The sequence below is a fragment of the Prinia subflava genome, chromosome 2, assembly GCF_021018805.1.
Source record: "Prinia subflava isolate CZ2003 ecotype Zambia chromosome 2, Cam_Psub_1.2, whole genome shotgun sequence".
Lineage (NCBI taxonomy): Eukaryota > Metazoa > Chordata > Aves > Passeriformes > Cisticolidae > Prinia > Prinia subflava.
In genome coordinates this window covers 56,947,542-56,969,219 of record NC_086248.1, presented here as the reverse complement: position 1 = coordinate 56,969,219, position 21,678 = coordinate 56,947,542, and the positions used below count along the sequence as shown (strand labels likewise).

The following is a 21,678-nucleotide window of genomic DNA, read 5'->3' as shown; positions in this document are numbered from 1 at the left end:
TTTAATGAAGTCCCAGTCTTATTCTGCTTTTTATTCTGCTATTTCCCTACTTCCCTCAAGATCAGTTAACTCATGGATTCTGAGGCAAGACTGCCTTTGTTTCCAACCAGTTTGCTCTAAATTAAGTAATTAATTGTTTAATCATCTGATAGAGAGCCTCAGTATCTTTCTCAATGACAGAATATTCTTTATGTGAGCTGAGTAAAGACCAGATCATGATATTATTGACCATGGAGCCCAACCCTCCTCTTAAAGTGGATTTGCCTAGAGCTCAGGACTGTGTCCATTTGGGTTTTGAATATCCCTAAGGATGGAGACTCCAAAACATCTCTGGACAACCTATTACAATATTTGACTGTTCCCAAAGAAAGATTTTTTAATTCTCTATATATTTTGTGCATTTCAGTCTGCATTAGTGCATGGGATTATTTCTCCCCTAGTTCAAGACTTGGCATTTCGCCTTGTGGAACTTCAAGAGGTTCTTGTTGAACCATTTCTGTGGCTTGTCAAGGCCTCTGAATGGCAGCATGTCCGTGTGCTGTATCAGCCCCTCCTCCCAGATTTTTATCATCTGCAAATTCACTGAGGGTGTACTCAGTGCCATCATCCAGGTCATTAATCAAGAAGTTCAAGTGTGGTCTCCAGTATCGACCTGTGGAGTGCACCACTGGTCTAAAGTCTTCAAATTGATTTCATGTGGGTGGTTCCAAACCTCTAAACTCTCCAGCTCAGCCAACTTCCAGTCTGCTGCACTGTCTGTTTTACACAATGTGCACTTGAGCTGTTTGTCTGTGAGAATGTTATGGGGGACAGTGTTGAAAATCTTGCCAAGTTCAAGGTTAACATCTGCTGCTTTCCCATTGATTCTATGCAATGCCGTGCAAGAGAGAGTTTTGTCAAGAGCATGGTTGGAATTACTAGAAAAATGTAATTAATTTTGTCAAATAGTAATTAGCTAAATAAGTGCCACAAAACAGGTACAAGACATGGGTGCACGTATTTTTATGTTAGGTATAAAGTACTTCATTAGAGACATTTAATCACATTTAACAGAATTAAAGAAAATGTGTATTGTGTGCTTTTCTCTCACAAAATTTGTTTTAAATTTGAGGGTAAGGCATGGAACTTTGGTTTTCTTACCGACTGTCTATATAATAGCCTGTTAGCTGAAACTTTTCATCAGGAGTGTGGCTCATTTTACCACGTCAGGATAATTTTTGTGTCTGCCTCAGTATAGTTGTAGCTGTGCTTGTAGCTATTTCAATAATTTGAAAAGTTTGCTAGATAATTGTCTTTGGAGAAGGTCATCCCCTTTGAGTTTTACATCTGTAATTTAGATTCACAAAGTCTTATGGGTGTTTAGTATTGTGAGGAATCAATCTGTCCCTAAAGGTATGTGATATTTAAGGTTGCTGAAATTCTTTTCCTTTTTTTTTTTTGTTTTTTTTTTTTTTTGTTTTTTTTGTTTTTTTTTTTTGGGTTTTTTTTTTTTTTTTTTTTTTTTTTTTGTTTGTTTGTTTTGTTTTGTTTTGTTTTGTTTTGTTTTGTTTTTCCTTTCCTTGGTAATAAAATTTGATTAAGATCAGTTTTTGATAGTCAGAGTTGAGCTTTTACCTTGCCTGTGCTGTACAGCTCTGGCTAGGCTCATGCATAGTGGTAGTTTTATCATACCTGGCCTATAGTGCTGTTTTGCAGCAGTGCACTGTGTGTTATCTAGGACTTCGTCTTAAACATTCCTGTCTCTTTCTTCTCATGTGCTCCTCTTTCATAACTTCTTCCCATTTCCTAGTTATTATTTTTTAAACAAATAGGGAAGTAGCAAAAGCTCCAGATTTTCAATTGCTCATTCTAGCTGACAGACATTAAAATCCCCTCTGGTTTCATTTGCCTTTCCTCCTTAAGACTGTGAGCATCTTTGGACAGTGAAATCACTTTCCTATGAGACACTGTTTTGCAGGTCTGTGGCATGCCATGAAAGAAATATCTGGCATCATTGGGCTTTATTCAACAGTGACTCTTCAGTAACTACCACCATGTTCAGCACGTGCTTTCTAAAAGAAGTTTTAGGTTTCAAGTCATTGTAATTAACAGTGACCCCAATTGTTAATTATGTGGGAGATTGAAGCTCGACTATAAATACTACACAGATCTGTTCACTGAAATTTGGACTTCAGTAAGACCAGTTAATTAAACTTTCTCTTAAAAATTAATTACGTATGTGCTAGAAACGTGATCATTCTTGTATCTTTAAAGAAAATCTCAAAAACAAAAAACATTTTGGCAGGGTTGAGAACAATTAGAAATTTTCTCTCCATTAACACAACTGACAATTAAAGGTGTTTTCCACCTATATAAAGGGAAAGCTTCAAAGCACTCTTTATTGCTGTCTAAGGGTATTAACAAAACTGACTTCACATTTAAGTCCTCTCTTACATTTGATAAACTATTTAAAACGGCCTCTTTCAGTCTCAAGCAAATGGTGAAATAGATTTCTACATCAAAGATACCAGAAGTATTTATGCATCAGTTAAATGTTCTTAGAATACTATTTTTATCCTTGGGGGTTTTTTTTAGAAACACAAAAAGGAGATACACCAAGTAGCAAAATGCACATTGTGCAGAGATGCTGCAGAAACACGTCAAAAGTTGCAGTCTCGTATGTGTCTTAAATCATTGATTTTTTTTTTTTTTTTTCCCCCAGTATTTTGTACTTTCTCTCTAGTTCTGTAAGATCTGTCATTCTGTATTGCAACACCCCTGGAAGAATTGGATGTGTTTGTTTGGGTTTTTTGGCGGGTATGCCTTTTACATAATTTTGTGCTGCTCAATGAAGAATGTCTGCAGAAAGCTTGTTCAGTGTGGCCTTACTCTTTTCATGTATTACTAAGAAACTCTTGGGGGAAAGAAGACTTACACAAACTGTAATTGAAAATGTATGAAAACAACAATGGAATTCAATTTCATTATTCAAATAACTCATTTTTTCTAATTTGAGAATAATCATCGACAAAATATTCCAAAGAGATACTAAAAAAGACAACAGAGCACATATTAATTGGAGGGTGCATATATGTGTACTATATAGTCCAAGTACAACATGAGATACAATATTTGTAGTATCTCTTGAAAGACGTGATTGAAAGAAGTAAGATGACTAAAAGAAGCCGTGTGGTAGAGGTGGCAGTATTACCATCTTCCTCGCACTACTGTGCTGAAAATACCTAATTTTAACCTTGGGGGGGGTGGGGGGGGACGACATTTTTGTTTAGAGGGCGTGCCAGTGGGAGTGCCCATTGGAGAAATCTATTATTGGGATCCAATCCATGCAGGCAAATTGAATGGCACACAGATCACTGGATACATACTTTTTTGTTTTTTAATCCTAGCATATTAGTGTTAATACTGTATTTTAACAAATCAAATTTTAATGTAGGAGTGAGATATCTTTCTATTCAATTTTTAAGAGAAATATCTTGAGTGTGTGTAAAAGACTTCTTGTAAACACAAGAAAATAACTCAATGTTGTTTTGAAAGAACATGGGTATATCTGTTCGCTGTCGAATTGTAATGTATGCTGCCTCATTAGCTCACCTAGCAGCTTTGTTTAGATTTGCTCTGATGGTGAAAGCAATTAAGCTTGCAGGGCTGCACAGATCAGAGCTATGGAAATGGTGTAGCAATTTGCCATAATGTCTAAGTCCCATTGACATTTTTCTTTTTATCCCACATCTTAAAATTGAGGCAGAAGCATATTATGGTGAAGAGAACCAAATACACACCTAAAAGTGGTTCAGAACCCACACTATTAGTTGAAAGTGGTTTGAGTGTAGTACAATATGCTAGGAGGTGTAGGTAATGATAGGAAACTAATTTAAGTTCATTTTATTTATGGAAAACAACGTAAAAAAGGGAAGTAGGTAATGTATAATAATTTCACAAAGTTTCTCAATTTCATTAGAATTGGTGAGTCTGCTGGGTCTTTTTTTGGTGTTGTTGAGACAATAATGAAGTGATGTTACAAGGCCTGTGCAAAATTGTTTAGTAGTCTTTGCATTGATCTGATCTATTTATCTTTTCCATTTATTCTTAAAACTGCTACTGCTCCCTCCTTGCTCTACAGAGGGAGAAATGCAACTTTCTTGTTCACTAAGGGATAGTCCTAATGGCCTCGATGTGATCAGGTAGTCCAGTGGGCAAAATATGTTTTGATTAGCAGTGTGCTACCCACTGGAACTGGAACTGGACAGAAATGCAGAACACTTTCAGTATGTCCTGTGGAGGTGCTGCCAATGTAGGAAGCGATACATGAGAATGAATGCTCGCGGAGTGGTTGGCTTCCTGCAAGCTACAGGCTGCTGCTAGTAGATTATGTCATGTGTTTGGAAAAGGGGAATGTGCATCAAGATGAAATAAGTAAGTGCCTCGTACTTTTCTCTCACTTTTCAGTTATTTTTCTATGTTCTTATGCAGTTTGCTGTCTTCCTGCTCTGTCACGTATCTGAACAACTAATGCTGCCTGACATGGTTTTCAGAAATTGGAACTTTAAAAAATTTTCAAGAGAACTGTTATAGTATTTCTATGGGGATGGATTTTTTTAATGTGACCTTTTTCATTTAGTTATTCTAGTGGGGCACTGAGGCCAAAAAAAAAAAATTTGCCTAGTATTTTCTTTTACATTTCTAAATATAGAAATGTGAGTTATTTTTTGTTATTACAATAAATATCTTATTGCGACTTTGCAGAATTCTCATGTTTTCTGTAATTTGTAGGATGTAATTGATTTTAACTCTGTGGCTGGATCAAGAATGTATGTTTTCTTTCTTTTGGAAACTGAATTACTTAAACATCCCCACCACCACTTGGTCTGGATAACAATAATGCAGAATACTAGCACTTTTCAAGTGAGTAAACTTCACTTATTTTAGTCCCTTGGGTTTTGAATATATTATTCTGTTTTGAGATTTTTTCCTCCTGTTAACCAAAGGTAAACATACCTTTACAGTAATTACAAGCCTTTGTTTTAACTAAAGATTACTGCATAGTCACTGAGAATTTATTATAATGAATTAGGTTTTAGATCCAGTTAGCAGATTTTCTCTTTATTTTTCAAAAGATGGTAGGAGAACTCAGTAGACAGAAATCTCCAGATCAACACCACAGATCAGCTCTCAGCAAGTGTCAACTGATGTAATTACACTGATGTTTGCTAGAAGTATTTTTATCATAAGCAGAAGAACATTAAGTCTAAAGTGCTTTTTATATGTGTCTGTTAATTTGAATGGGAACTCCCCTGGGGAAAATGATCATTCATTTTAAGATATTCATATCTCTCACTTTGACTTAAGGGAAATCTGTAAGAGAAGGGAGAAAGAAAAAAATAAAACTTTTTTTTGTTATTTGCTTATAACACAGTGGAAGAACTGAAAAATACAGCTTACAGATACATTTCTCAAAGTTAGTTTTCCTTTAAAACAATGAGAACATCTATCACAAGATTGTTTTGGGTTTTTTTATACCTTCTTTTTATAACCTATTTGTCTGTACCATTTACATTTTGAAGTAGCTGTGACTCAGTAGTTTCTTCAGTGCAAATAGATTGCAAAGGCTTATGATGTTCCAGCTTACAACTGACTCTGGCAGTAAATAAAAATGAAGAGTGTCAGGACACACCTGTGCTTTCGTCATGGCTTAAAGGCAGCTCGGGCCATTCTGCTGAGGAAGGAACCTGTGACCCTGCTGTGCTGCCCACATCACTGGACAATATCAGAGTTCTGGCTCAAGGCACAAATACAGGACCTTGTTTTAAGGTAGAAGAGCTAGGTGTTTACATTTATAAAATGAATAGTAAAAATGTTTTCTTAATTTGAAAACATAAGTTGTATAAATAGATTCATCTGACCACAAAAATGTTCCAACAGAATAGTAAAAACACAGAGACATAACCATTAACATTAATGACAATCTAGTTCTTCTATTGTAAAAGGCTGCTTATCCAGTTTCTTCTGTCTGATTGATAAGATGTTATAAATGTCAGAAGAGTTTGTATTTTCTAGTTAAACTTGCTAGAATTGTTTATACTGAGATCAAAGATACCCATGTTCCTTTATTATATGTTCATTTTCATGTTTCTTCTAGGTAAGTTAATTAAAATATTTCTCTAAAAATTACACTAAATACGGAGCACAATAACAGCAATCTTTGAAGTTTCCAAAAACTTTATCTAAAGAACACCATTTATATTTACTTGAAATTGGTGTATGTTAGGGTAATTACTGCTGAGCCTTCAGGCTAAAGGAAGTACTCGCAGCCAAATTATACAAGGGTGTGGATTAAATGAAGCATTACTCTCTGTTTGGCAGCAGTGGATTTAGATTGCAAAATCAGGGTGTGACGTAGTACTGTGGAAAGTCTCTGCCAAAAGTGATTTGGCCTAAGTGTGCCCTTACTTTCTCAGTTATGTGATCCTAAAACAACTGAATGTAATTAATTCCTAAGTAGAGAAGTCCTGTTAACTGTTTTCACTCTGAGTTTGTCTGTAATTTTGGGCCATTGAGCCATGAGACAACAACATGATTGAATGAAATTTCAGCTGGTCACAGAGGGAGAAACAGTCCTTCTGCCAAGGACTGTCCAGTAAAATATCAGTTCTCTTGTCCAGCAGAGAGCTCACATCAGCAAAGATGCTGTCTGTACAGCAATAAACAGGAGTGAATAAAATGGGAAAATTGATCCCTGCATGTACTGCTCCAATCCTTCTGTTACTGTCATTTCCAGAGGAGCTGGGAGGACTGTGCAAAGACCTGGTAGCAGCCACTGCACAGGAGGGAGATTTCTCCATCTCCCAAGAGGAGACCAACGTACTTTGACTTCATCACTGGTTTTGGCAAGTTAGCAAAACCTAAGTGCATCAAAAAATAAAAAAAATCTATGTTTTAAACATGTAGTATCCATTCCATTTTTGTACACATGCATACTTTTTCAACTGCTCCAAAAAGCCTTTTCTAATTTTGTTGATAGATTTTTATCTGTGAAGCAATTAAACTTCCATGGATTCATATGCACCTTTTATCCTCATTGCTGAAGCACAGATTTCAGTGAGAGCAAACTTTCCTGACATGATTAATTTTATTTATGTAACATCTTTGAAGTTAACTTTGGGTGTATGTGGTCTGTAGTATGCTCTGCAGTGGGTTGTGGTACTGATGCAATTTGGTCATTGTAGTTTGATACGGATCATGTTGGTCCTGTAGAAACTAATGATAGAGGATGGTGGCTTAGGAAAGCATTAAGAAAGCAGAAGGCAGGTAGAGGGAAGTGAGGGGGCTTCTGTAAGTATGTAACTCAGACATTGCTGTTGCTACACAGTAGTTTGCTGCTACATACAGAGCTGGCCTCAATGTGCTGCCTTGATCCAGATGAAATGAGAGCTTCGCTGGAGCCTGCATGCTCATCTTTAGCTTGCTTTCTTGCTTGCTGGAGGTTGTAGGGAACAGTGACTCATTGCTTGTTGACCTCAAATGAAGCACTAGAATTCTCTTAAAACTGCTTCTGAAAACTCTTATTTGGGTGTTTTCTGCAACCTTATAGCATGCAGTGAAGGAAGAGATTGCAGAGGTTCCTTTCTCATGTTTTCATCTCACAATTAGGACTCAGTTTCTTCAGGTTTTACTTTCTCAGGCAGAGAAAAAAGATTCAAGGGACAAATAGGTAAATTCAAAACAACTCTCTAAGTGTCTCCCCTGCTCGCTTGACCCTGGGCTTTGTTCTGGCTTGCTGGACAGTCTCTTTGCAGAAGGCTCTTACTTGACCATGTAACAGATAATATTTGACACTCTGTATCTCATCTAAAGATTGATTCCAGCATACTGCATTCCCATATAATTCTAGATACAACATGTTTTCCTATCTTGTCAACCTCTACTCCAGCTGTATATGTGTGCTAGCTTCTATGGCCTCATTGATTGGGGTTTTTTACAGATTAGCTGAATGGTGTTGCAGTGGCATGTGTTGATACAGGTCTCTCTGGAATCCATTTAGAGTATGACTGGTCAAAGGAAGCAGACTGCTGCAGCTAATATGCCAGATAATACAGAAAATTGGAGCTTCTTTCAAAATATGCATTGAGTATCTTTGGGTGTGACAAATTGCCTAGTAGCAATTTGAAATGTCAAGAGAATTCATTTGCCAAACTTCTGATTGTCACTGTGCACCTGCAGAGATTCACTGTAGATTCACTTTGTGAGGTGGTGTATTTTCAGGTGAATACCTTGAATAGGTTTCATTTTCCTACTCCTTGCATCTTCGAGTTTTCATTAATGGATAATCACATTTAAGCAGAGTTCACCTCTGTAGTAAAAAAGAATGATCCTGTTCTTAAAGTGGGGAGGTTTTTGTGACTGTCTCAATACAGAGGAGATATCCATGAGGTCTGTCACCTCTTCTGCTTGTTCAGGAAAATGTTGTAACAGAGTTATGCACGTTGCTAGTTGAAGAACTTCTGTTGTGAGCCAGGTCCTAGCTAAAACTAAGCTGGTGTTTCTTTCCTATGGGGACTCCAAGCATGTTCTCAGAATTTCTCATTTTTGAAATAATTGAAAATGCAAGTTCTGAATATATATGTTGATTAATTAGTGGCAACTTTTCACCTTTTGTGTCCAGCAGTTCAATCTAATATAATGTATGTTCTGCCAAATTATATTTGCTTCAGTTTTGGCTGCTTCTGCATAAAAAGCAGAAACAAGAGGACAAAAAATATAAGTGTTCTACTGTTCTTTGCAAGATTTGGAGTATAGTGCCCACCTAATGCACATCTATAATATACCACATCGTGTGTACCTTGGTAACAGTATTTCATTGGATTTTTTTTCCTTCTGGTAAAGAACATAAAGGAAACTTCCATCTTTGTTTGCTACTCACACATGTAAAGGATCTTCAGCAGTTGAAATGGTGGTTGCAATTAAGAATCTTCCTGCAAATCAGCTTTTCTTACCAAAACAATTTCCAGAGTAAGTTCCAGGAATCACTCAAAGAGAACAAGGTGTGTCCAGGATTGTCTGTATCACCAGTTCTTGAGTTAATAATTGGCACGTAAATGTGTGCAAAAACCATCTAGGAAGGTTTACTGAATAAGGCTGTTAAAACATATGCTTTGAGACTTCCAAACTTCCAAACTAGACAATTTTCTGTGGTTTTCAGTTGTTTGGTCCTTTTGAAGAAGCAAATGTTTGTAGCAATTGGCGATGAAGTCAAGTTTTAAAGAAACTCGGATATCATTATAATGCATAGAAACGGGTGGTTCCTTTTAGAAAAGGCTATGGAGAGGAATTTCCTGTCCTTGAATACTCAGACCTTAATCACCTTCCTCTTACTGATGAATATGAAGACCTAGCACTTGCTGCATTTGTCTGGGTTTTCGCTTATTGTAGATGCTGTATGAGCATAGTCTGTAGTGATTTTATCTGCAACTGGTAGTCAAACCAGAGTGGATGGGTCATATAATTAGGCTTACATGTTAAAGTACTGTAGTTTTTAACTGTTTGGCACTACCTATGTGATGATGTGAAAAAAGCTAATATAGTGTTGTATTAAGTACTTAAATTGTATTTCATGATACTGTAAAAAGTACTTAGTCAAATGGTATTTCTTCATTCAGAATTTAATTTTCATTATTGTTTTTGTTTACATCTTTAGATTTGCTGTGCGCATAGTCTTGCTTGCAAAATTGCTATACAAGCAAGAAACTAATTAACTGGATAGGACTGTTACGTCTACTTTCTGGCTTGCCACTGGGATAGTGAAAAGTCTCTCTTCTAATCCCAGCTGTAGCATTTTGTGCTCCTGATTGAACCTTGGAGAGAATTCTGTTCCTCCAGGATAGTCCAGAGTTTTAGAAATGTGGTCTTAGCCTAAAGCTGGGCACAGGCACGCTTTATGAATCTGCCTGTTTTGATTTTCCTTCTTTTACTTCTCCTCAGATCAGGTACCACTGTTGTAAATTAAGGGAGTATTGCCTCGTAAATATGTTCATTGCAAGCATTTTCCATGCTTTTTTCTTTCCGCATATCCCCCACCTAAGACCCAAACGTTCTAAGAATTCACTGCTGTAAAAGCAGTAACAGGTTGCTGTTGCATTCTAAAATCTTTGCAGACCTTGCAGGTAAAGGAAACTGAAAAATCAGTATCATTCAAATCTTTGCCCAGCTGGATCTCCAGTGTGTTGCTTTAATGTTGGACATAACATTTCAGGATATTTTTCTCTGTAACAGATGATACCAATATTAGTCTCAAGTGCTTTTTCATATGTTACTTACAAGGAAGTATGTTCAGATTTTTGTTACCAAAGTGATTGCAGGCCATTATTTTATTTTCCTATACAGTTGGATACTGATTAGAAGGGCTTACTTATTCATACATGTTCAAATCACTAACATGTAGAAAACCTCTTTCTAAAAGTAGTTTGTTCACAAATTTTCTGAAAACTCAAAAAATGTGCATGTGGGAAAACTCTCATGGAGTAGTTTGGTTTCACTGCACACGTATTTCCATGACGTATCTGACCAGTCTAATTTCTGAACTACAAAGTGGAAAGTAAACTTGGGGGTGTATTTTAAAGTAGTGGCTATTCTGGTCATGATAAAGACCTGAAATATCAAGTAGACTTATTTTTTCCAGCATATTGCTCATGATGTTTGTGATACTATTTTACCTTGAATGTAAGTGTTAGGAAAATGCTACATAAGTTCTTTAAGCAGTTACAAGATTTGATTTTTTTTTAGATTTTTTTCCAGTCAAGATGTGATTTGACATTGTGCAGCTTACTGGGTAATGTAGAAATTCAGTAGTTTATGTAGTAAGTGCTTGTTTTTACTTAGTCGACAAGACTTGGCATTGCAAAAATGTGTTAATGGCTGATTTTGAAAGATATTTGTGGTATTCTAAGCATATTTTCTTACAGCTTTCCACTTGTAGAAAGCCAAGCTAATTTGATTTAAGTAACTGTGAGTAACTAGCCAATGCTGAATTCCTGTTGTGGGAAGAACCATGCGAAAAAGTTACTTTGTTTTCCTTCCTTGCATAATTTTCATTCTTTGTCTTTTATTCGTAGTTAACTATGTTTTTTTAAAGACACGAGTAGAGTCATGAGGCCATAAGAGACTTGACTGAGAGTTGCAGATAGTTAAATCCTATTTAACTATCACGTAGGAATTATCTGTATTAATAAATAAAATTTAACTGTCCTACATATCTTTAGAAAGGAGATAATCATAAATCGTGCTTAAGAACTCCATTTCCTGTGATTCAGAAAGGGTAAGTTACAGCAGAAACAAAAATGCTACTAAACCCAAAAGTGAAGGTTGCTACTTCAATGTTGGGCATCTACAGCTCCAAGGGCCTCCAGGTTTTATATTTCATGAAGCATATTTTGATAGGGAGCACCACAAACTGCATGTAATAGAATACAAAATAAGTTTCTTCTCTATTTTATTTTAGTTTGTTTGCTTTTAAATAGTCCAAGTGAGCTTAGCAAAGCTAATAATGACTTTCTCAGGATATCTGCAGCACTAGAAGAAAAATAACCCTTATTAATACAAAGAATGCGTCATAGTCTGTATTTTCCTTACATCTTTTTTATCTGCTATCTAAAGCTTGTAAATAATGCTGCCAATCTGATTTCAGAAAGCTGATGGTATCTCTGCGGGCTTATTGATGTTTGCTGTAGAATCACTTTCTGTACTCTAAGTTGTAGAAAGAAACAACTGGATACTATAACCTCTGCTCATTTTCAGTGATATCTACTGCCATTGTGATGTAATGTTAGAAGTTGTAAATTACCACGTTCCTGATTAGCGTGAATTCAATAAGTGTTCTTTACTTCAAATGAATGCTTGGGACACGTGCTACTACTTGCATTGTTTATATATGGTACTGTAGAAACTTAACATTTGCAAGAAAAATGTAAGATGATGGTTTGATAAGATTACTCAGAAATAATTAGCTGGGTGTGTAGGCTGCTAAATGTATTTGATTTTAATCTCTAATTAAAAAGTTGGATTTTTTAATTGTTTTTGTGATGCAATAGTTTTTATTTCGTTATGCTTTTTGTAAATAGGGGCCCAATTCTGCCTCTTCATTGTGCCTAAGTTCAGAATAAATGTTTTCAAAAGAAACCCAAAGTCAGTGACAGACAGACTATCTCTGTAGTCCTCCTCATGGAGGATTATTCTCAGAGTAAACACATGTATGTGCCTTTGTATACCTTGAACCAGGAATGAAAGTGATGGCTAACCTTGAATGACTATCTCGATGCATTCTTTTGGCTGATGGGAGATATAATTATGTTGTGGGATCTGACACTGCCAGAAGCATAGTGTTTTCATGTTAGTGCTGTCTGATTCTGAGGTCTCTTATATGAGGATTGAAATTGGTTGATATTACAGCAAAGATATCTCTCTGTGGATCTACAGGTGTGAATTTAAGCCTTGCTCTGTTCCACTGCTCCAGTATTCACTTAGCTCTGCTACAAGGACAAACTACCTGGTCACTTGAGCTGTGGATTCAGACAACCAGATGCATTAGCTAGAGAGAACTGCATTAGTCCTTGGAAGCTACTATGTTAAAGCACACTAGAGCAGTTGTGGCTCTGACTTCAGGAAAACTGTGACTTGCTCGTGGTTTGGGAACCCAGGGATCTCCTAGTAGCTGCAGCAGGGGCATCCACTGGGAAATCACATGCTGTGTTAAAGAAGCTGCAGCACAATGTATGGAACTGTGTGGTCCTGAATTGTGTACCTCTCTAGAGGTTTTTTTCTAGATAACTCTTTTTCATACCAGTATTAAGGAAACAGTAGATTGAAAAGGTAAACATTACTTACTTTTTCATTGAAAGCTTATCCTTCTGTACAAACTTTTCTATATAGTGTAGTATTTTGAACGGTAAACAAAGCCTGATCTATTGACATAAATTCCCAAGATTATTTTGTTTGTTTACAAGTTTTCATTGTATTAATAGTGATGGGGAAGGTAAACAAAAACAAGTTATGCTTTTCTACCTATCAGCACACTTGGTTCAGCTGAACTTGGAGAGGGCAAGGTGGAGGGGATTTGGGGTTTTTTATGCCTGCCATCTAGATCAGTGTCCACTAACTGGAGGAGTGACATCTGGCAGTACAGTTGCCAGAGGTTTTTTGTCTCTCATTTTACTGACGTGTATATAGGATGTAAACAGCTCTCATATCCAATGACCAAAATCAATTAACAGATACTCCTCTGTATAACTTATGAAAAGTGAGACAGTAATCAGAGAGGGATTCTCTTTGTCCTATAGATTTGGGGTTTTTGTTTTAAGTGGATAGTTTGAGGTTAATAAATTTGAACCCCACTTAGAAAATGAGAATGACAATGAGGAGATAGTCCAACCTTTTCTGGATGCTTTGATAGAAGAAAATAGTGAGGAGGAGACAAGGAGAGTGCGAGTAATGGCATGGGCTGGCACTGAGTAGACTTCTGTCAGTGCAAAATACACTGCAAGAATCTTATGGGTGTTTGTAGAAGACCTTTGCATTCTGTAATGTTGCTATCACAGCACCTTTGTATATACAGCATGTGAGAACTGTCCTAAGCACATACATTTTAAGTGGTTTGCAAGATGACAGAATCACAGCATTGTTTATGTTGGAAAAGGCCTACAAGGTCACTGAGCTGAAGCTTTACCAAGAGTCACCTTGTCAACTAGACCATGGTACTAAGTGTCACATCGAGTCGTTTCTTGAACACTTCCAAGGATGGTGACGCCAATACCTTCCTGTGCAGCTCATTCCAATGCTTAACAACCCCTTCCATGAAGAAATACTTCCTGACATCTAACCTGAACCTGTCCTAATGCAGTTTGAAACCATCTCTTCTTGTCGTGTCACTATGATACAGATTAAACTTCACTAAAACAATTTTCAATACGTTTTGGTCCTATCAATTCTCCTGTTCTGTCTGGAATATCTTCAAAATCATAGATGCTAGACTAAGTTATGTTGAACAGAGTTGGAAGTTGGCTTTCACCTCAAGTAATGGATATTAGTGGAAAATCTTCTTTCTTGGTAAAACAAAAAGGTATGCTTGTGTTAAGGACTTCATCCACTCCTTTTATTTTATGTGAACTGCATCTGAAAATGTTTGTAGTGGATTTTAAATGTATTTGTGATCTTGTGTTTAAATAAAGGAAAACAGGTTCCTACCCAATATATAAACCATCATTTTATATAATGAATTCTGTTTGATTTATTTGAGCATAATTGGTTTGAGGATCAAGTCTTTCAGGGAAGATTAATATATATTTAGATCATTAAAAATTATCTTAATTCCCTTACATTATACAGTTTGAAAAATAAAATTGCAGAAATAGCAGAAAGCTTTTACTTTAAAAATCTCTGAACTTTCCTTTGAAACCTTTGGAACCTAAAGTAGAGATTATATTGCATATTAAAGGATTCTTTGGTCACAAAGGTGATACTTTTGGTCATACTACACTAGGTGACTGTGATGAAAACATGATTCTCTTTACTGGAAACAGTTTTAAAGCCACAGAAGAGGAGTAGGAAGATGAATGAGCTGATCTACACATATTCATATATGACTTGCCTTTTTTTCAAGTGTTTGTTATTTAATTGGGTGTATTTTAACTACACTGTGTTGCAAGAGACCATGATATAATTTATAAGAATGTCTGCAATAAGAAACACCATTTCCTAGAGGCATTGTTTATTTTCATGTCTTCCAGGATTTTTGGTGGGTTTTGAGACATTAGCAATTAGTGTAAACCTAAAGTAAAACTAAGTTAAAAACAGAATAATGTATAACTAGAGTGGGTAAGATTTTTTTCTCTCTGCATGCTTTAGAGGTGTTTGTCACAGAAATGTCTGAATATTAACATATTTCAGTTTACTTAGATACATATTTGTCCTTTGCTTTGTGATTTTCTGAGGCTCTTCCAGGATGAACTTTCAGATTATTTCATTAGATGTAGATTCTATGTGACTGAAATCCTTAGAGATTTATTATGCTCAAATACCTTTAATAATTAAAAATACTTTATCAAGAGCATTTCAGGAAGTGAGAAAAAGCCTTCTTTTGAAAAGTTCATTAAAATAGGAGTTCTTCTGTAATGAATGTTCTCTTAACCTTTTTTAAAAGAGCATTTTTTTACAAAAATATTTCACATTGGGTGGTTATAGACAGTCCCATAGGGTAACAGTGGAATTATGTGACTGCCTAGAAAGACTTCATTCCCTATTCTGCCTCTTATGCTATTAGTTTAAAACAAAATCACTGAAGTTGCTGTTATTTAAAAGGAAGTGTTCTTAATTATTACAAGTGCTGTTCTGGGGCACTGTTGCTGCTGTCATATCAATTTATACATAAGTCAAGTCTATTTGGTAGTGAACTTATCTACTTTGTGCCTTTCAGTCCAGCTACTTAGAATTTGATCACCTCACACTGATGTGTTATCAGAGGGCAGCTTTTCAGTGAAAGCATGCAATAAAACTGGGGACTTGGTATTACAGACACATTTTGGACGGGACAACTGATTGGCTTCTGTCTTCTTTCCTGTTAAGTTGCAGTTATACTGGCAGAGAACAAATTGCCAGAGGGGAACTGAGGATACACTTTTAGTTCACTGTTCAAATTTTTCAGGAAACTACAAGAGTTTCAGACTCCTCTCAAGGCAGACAGATTTTTTCAAACCAGTTCTTTGAAAGGCTCACAACATAAGTTTAACAATAGGATTATGTGGACCTAAAGAGGAGCTGTCCTGCTGTTAAATGGTGTTGATGAGAAAATTCTGATCATTTGAGGTAAAGGATTAACATCTATCATTTTGAGATGCCTGATTTGCAGCTAGTAAGTTCTCCTAAAAGTAATATGTTCTTCTCATGTAAAATTCCATGTAAAGGAAACCACTGAAGAATCAATGCAGAGTAATAGGAAATGCAGTAATTCAAATGTTGAGACTTCCATAGGGAAGATTAGCTTCTCAAGATGCATATGATTTTGAAGGTGAGGACAGCAGATAAGAAAGAAGATTGTTGGAGAGTACAAGTAAAACATCTGCATCAATAAAAATGCTTCTCCATTAGTGATTCTGAAGCATCCTTAAGGTAGAACAGTCTAGATTATGCTGGGTGTTGGGAGTGTTTCAGGCTTGACCTTACAATGGATTTAATGACCTTTCTATAAGTTCAGACTAAGTGAGAGTGCCAGCAGGTCACGGTGTCCTGTAAACTTAATTTTTAGATCAAGTGGAAATGTCCTTCTGGAATGCAGACCTCAGTTTCAATATAGTAGTTGAAAAGCGTGTAGAGCGTGGATGAGAGAGAACCAAAGCAAGCACTGCCGAGGCTGTTAGTCACACCTGCTTGATGGCATTTACATGCTTCATCAAGCATGGAACCATATCAAGCCCGTAGCTGTGGAACATCGCTTTAAAATTCTACTGCTTCATTTGGGGAAGAAGGGATGGATATTCCCTTGCTTTCTGAATGAAGCTTGGTTTTGTGAATGAGGAAGGTTTGAACAGGTTTTTTTGTTGGTTTGGATTTGTTTTGTTTTCTTGGTATTTTTTAATATGACCCTTTTGAATGCAGGGGCTACTAAAGGAATGCTTGATAATTAAAAACAAGTAACAGATAACACTCAAGTCTACTTTGGGGTGACCAGTAGGCATTATCATAGAGTATTTGTGCCCAGGTGTGCTGTGATCTGTTTACACCTCAAGCAAAGTAATAAGAATTTTCTGTTTGTTTTGTCTTTCGTCATGGAAAAAGCTGAGTCTGAACCAGTGCCAGCTTCTAGAATTCTGTACAGCACTCCTTATATCTTTGAGCTACACATCTGTCTCTGTCCTATGCTTGCAGCATAGCAGGTCTGCGCTGCCCTTTATTGGGACTTAATTGGGAATACTGGTCTCACCATAGAGTTTTCACCTGAGAAGTAGCTGAATATAGAGGCTGCACAGGAGTACTGACATGCAGAAATGTACAGTACTGGAGCACTTGGACATAATGCATGTTTTCCTTAGAAAAATATGAAGGTCAATTATGTTACTGATAAAAATGCAGATTAATGTTGTTTTTAATTAAAACTTGAGTATTTTTCCAGACAAACAATTGTTTTTATCGAGTATTTTATATATCTTTTATCTTAGTATGGGCTTGTGTGAGCTGGCACAAGACTCCCATGCTCAAACTGGCTGTCTAAAAAATAAAAATTTTTATCATGCAGACATTTTATTGGCTTTCAGTTTGTTTGTTTTTTATTCAAAGACTTGATACAATTTATATGTGACAGTATACCCATATGTTGTATCATCTCTGTAGCATCTGGTTTTCTCATTTTGTGAGTGTGTAGATAACAATATTAATAGGAGTAATATCCCCACTGCCTTTTGGTTAGTGCTGAACAAATGTTTTAGCAAATAGCTTATTTAAAAAAAGGTTGCCTTCAGGACTACTGTCTATAATATGGGTTGAATTCAGAAAATGGTTTACATTCTCATCTCTTTCTTCTTTTTAGAAGAGGTGTGGAAAAGTAATAAAAGCAAAGAAAGTGTTTCAAAGTAAAGTATTTCAGAATTTGTACAAGATTCTTCTGGAATTATTAAGATCAAAATGTTTTTAATTCATACATGAAGCTGAATAATCCATTGTTGCATGTATTTAGAATTTCTCACAAGTTAGAGATTAGTCACGTGCAGATTTGCAGGAGCATGGTTTAACTACAGTTATTTGAGCTTGCAGCTTTTATTCTAGTTAGAAATATCTAAATATCTTAATGATTAAACATTTATGAGTAAATCTCCTGTGAAAGTGAAAACCACTAGGCTTTAGAAAGTATACTGTAGGTGGAGTTGTGCAGGTTTCCTTGTGGAGCTCTGCCAGTACATGGGAACGTGAATCTGAAAAGTCCTCTTTATTCAGATACTAGACTCCTCAAAAGCAGGTTTTTGGTGTGGCAAATGAAAATGAGTTTTCAGAACTTATTTTCTTCAAAAACAAAACTTGTTTCAAAGCTAATGTCTCACAGAGAAAATCCAGTGAGCTTAACTCTGTGTTGCCTGGCATTTCTGTACTTAAGAAACTGTTCTCCAGTGAAGCGGTGGCGTTTTTCACTGTCATGTTCAACGATTTTCAGATTTTTTTGTATCTTTTCTTTTTAAGATGTTTTCTTAAGTATACAGCTGAGGAGACCAATAACAAAAAGATAAATCCATAGATGATGAAAGGATTTTCCTGAGCTTAGTAGTTAACATAATAGTCTGAAAAGAAAAGAATTTACAAGTACTTGTTCAAGTGTGCTATGTAGAGAGTGAATAAAATAAACAGCAAGATGTGTTGTGATAGGAACTCAGATGATCAAAGGGGACTACTGAATAGGAATAGTTATTCTTTAGATAAAATAAGGAAGTAATTCCTTTGTGAGTTTTTGTGATCATTTCTGTTGGAAAACTTTGTATGCATTACTTGGAAATTCAATGAAGAGAAAAGCAATACGGCCTAGATAATAGTGTCAGCTTTGAGCACGAGGTGGCATGTGGACATAGCTTGAGCTACTTCTCCAAATCATTTGAATGGAAATATTGGATTAGTTAACCTTGTGTCAGGTCTGTTAGTTAAATAAACCCTCCAACTGTTCCTGACTGAAGGATGCATAGTTGTGACTGAAAGATGCTGCTGCTTTTCATTAGAATTTTGTCAAACATACCCTGCTAACATAATGATTTTAAAATAAAATGGTTTATTCGATGGAAAAGGATAACAAGCAGAAAATTCACAGCCTTTTCTTTTCACAGGGTGCTTCAGCCCAGTAGGAAATCCTCTTAGTCAAGCACTATTGGGTAGACTACAGAAGGTAAGGAATTCTCTCTTTGCATTTTTTTTAAATTGATGTTTAACTATAAAATGTCATTATTCACAAGTTCTCATTGTAGCGAGGTGGTTTTTTTTATCCTGTCTTTATTCAAAAAAGAGGTTTCTTCAAACCAGTAGTCTACATGGCCAAATTAACTTATGCTGTGACCAGCTGGTAGCGAGATCAGATATCTGCAAATCAAAAGCTTTATATTTTTTCATGATTTAATTTTTGTTGTTTAGAAATAAATAAAATACAGTCACACTCCCATTGTTTTTGTTTTTACTGAGATAACAGACATGAGTAGCTGAGAGAAAAGCTGAGACAATAACTTGGAATGAAATTCTCATTGCAGCACCATGTTTTCATTGTTTACTTCATCTTTTTGTAACAAATTAAATCACGGCAATCCCCTGTTTACTTAGTGGCTTATCTTCTAAATATTGATTGTAAGCTTCTCCTAATTATGTTTGTTCCTTTCTTTATTTCTGATTTCCTGATCACCATAATAAAAATCTAACAAAATCTGTAAATGCCATTAATTGCAGCTATAGATTTGATCAACCTATATTAAACATAAAATTTATGGAGAAACTAGTGAAGAAAGAACAAGTGGTGCTTCTGAATACCAAGTGTACTGAAGCTGGGCCTGTCGTACTGGAGATGTTAATCCTCCTGTTCCCATGGACAGAATGCCATGGTTTAACATTCTGCTGTAGTTGCACTAATTTTAATTCTTGAGAGAAATGTGATAAATGGACATAAATTAACTTGGGCAATTTATATCTGTTTTACAGTTTCAGTTTGGAATTTTATTTGGATTTTTGGGCCTACCTTTTTTAAATGAACCTGTTAAGACAGTTGTGGAAATCTTGTAAGATACATAAGATTCACTAAGAAATTTTGAAAGCATGGTTTTACTTTGGTGTTGTGTTAGTTGCTAAATGATTCCTGTTTTCATGTTTTCAAATTTTTAGCCATCAATATATAATTTTTTAGGGAAAAATATATTGTTCAGCCAATACTGTAGTGTTCTCCACCACAGCAAGCTTGATAAACATTTGCAGGACCGTTTGTGAAATACTAGGTAGCAGCTAATTTAAAATAGTTTTTTCTGAGAGAGCTAAATTAAGGTTTTGAATATATTTTTTACTTCTTCTATTATAAACGCATTAATATATAGAAGTGCAGGTCAACCAAGTAATTAATATCAAAACCTACCATTTTTGTAAATGTCAAAATAGTTAAAGAGGTTTCATTTCAAGAGTTGGAGTATTTCACATGCTTTTGAATTGATCTTTTTCCCTTTTTTCTTTTCTCTCTCTTTTTTAAAGTCCCTGTAGGTTTTACTGCAGCAGCTGTGTTTGCATTTCTGATTTCTGTTTGTACATTGCACGTTTCAATAAAATGCAGCCTGGTGCAGCTTTGGTCCTTTCTTTCTCTAGGCAAATTATAGATTCCCATGCTTATTAAATATTGAAGAGCTGTAATCAAATCAGGATTGTAGTCATCTGAAGCCTGAGGAAGTAACTTTACAGTGTCTACAGACAGATTAATTATGACTGAAGAAGAGTTTATCATTCTTACCAATTGATACTTTTAACATAATTTTAATTTAGCTATTAATACGAGTATTTGTATTTCTGTTTCCCATAGACAAAATTTGTAGTTAGTTGTCCTGAGCTAGGACCAGAGAATGAGAACAGAATACAGAAGTGCTAACAGTATCCAGCTGTTTTCTTCTAAGTCTCATCTTACATAGCATTTAATTTAAAATTTAATTTACTGGAGCAAAGAGATTGCATAGCATTCTTAGGTGAGGAGACAATTAAGTAAATCTCTAACCTTTAGGATCCTAAGGAAGAAAAAAGACAATCAAGCAACAGTAAAATCTCAGATTATTTCTGTAGAATTTTAAAATATTTTGCATAATAACTTTTCAATCAGGCTCTGCAAATTAATTTGTTGTTTTTTCTCCTTAAAAAAAAATAATCAAGAAACCACCAAAAACCAAAGACAGCAACAAAAGAAATGTGCAAAAGGTGACAGCCTCAGAATGTTGCCTATTTCACACTGAGGCACATATTAACTGGACAGACAAGAGAAGGTGTAACACACATTCTTTGTGTCTTTTCTGCAGTGTTTCCATAAGTAATGTTCCCAGTTTTTCTCACAATGTGTCAGATAGGTATGGGGGACTAGAGGGGAGGGAAGCAGTGCTACTGTGAAGCATCCAGAAAATAGATGTTTGACCTTCTTCATGTCCCTGAGTCTGTCACTGATGGGAAAAGGAGGGAGGGTGGCTTTGGCCCTGTGTGCATACACACTGGGGTTCATCTTGGTATGTGTAGGGTCTGCCTAAAATTAATCTCAGAAAAGCTTATTTTCCAAGTGTTGCTATTAAGAGTTAATGGTTAATTAGAAGTGGGATTTAATCTGTATGGTTTTTTTTCTGTTGCAATGAAGAATGTGTTTACAAATAAGGAAGAAGCATATGAAACTATATGAATCATTAGACTTTACTCTTTTTCTCTTTAAATTTTGATATTGTGGTAGTTGAAGTATATTGGTTCAGTAGTAGACATGAAATGCTGAGATTTTTACAGAAAAAGCAGTGCTCCCCCTCTGTAGGGAATGATTGCTATCTAATGCCCAAATCCTGTTGGCCACTATACATCTGCATCAAAAAAACAAAATCTCCATTTCAGCAATCACTGAAACTGACCCATTAAAAAGAAGCCATAAACATTTTAATTAAGGCTATTATCAGGAATCAATAA

General features: G+C 35.8%; 1 protein-coding gene across 7 annotated transcripts in view; it reads left to right on the top strand.

The window, feature by feature from the left end:
• AHI1 (Abelson helper integration site 1) overlaps positions 1-21,678 on the top strand; it is a 91,447-nt gene that overhangs the window by 46,517 nt on the left and 23,252 nt on the right. For 6 of the 7 annotated variants that reach the window (XR_010079278.1, XM_063390067.1, XM_063390066.1 and 3 more), the window contains exon 20: positions 18,840-18,898. Coding sequence is in view for 6 of the 7 variants with exons in the window: in XM_063390067.1 (XP_063246137.1) it covers positions 18,840-18,898 (59 nt within the window). In the remaining variant the exon portion in view is untranslated. Of the gene's footprint in view, positions 1-4,213; positions 4,523-18,839; positions 18,899-21,678 lie in introns of those variants that run through there. The other variant, XM_063390070.1, reaches the window with a different exon arrangement.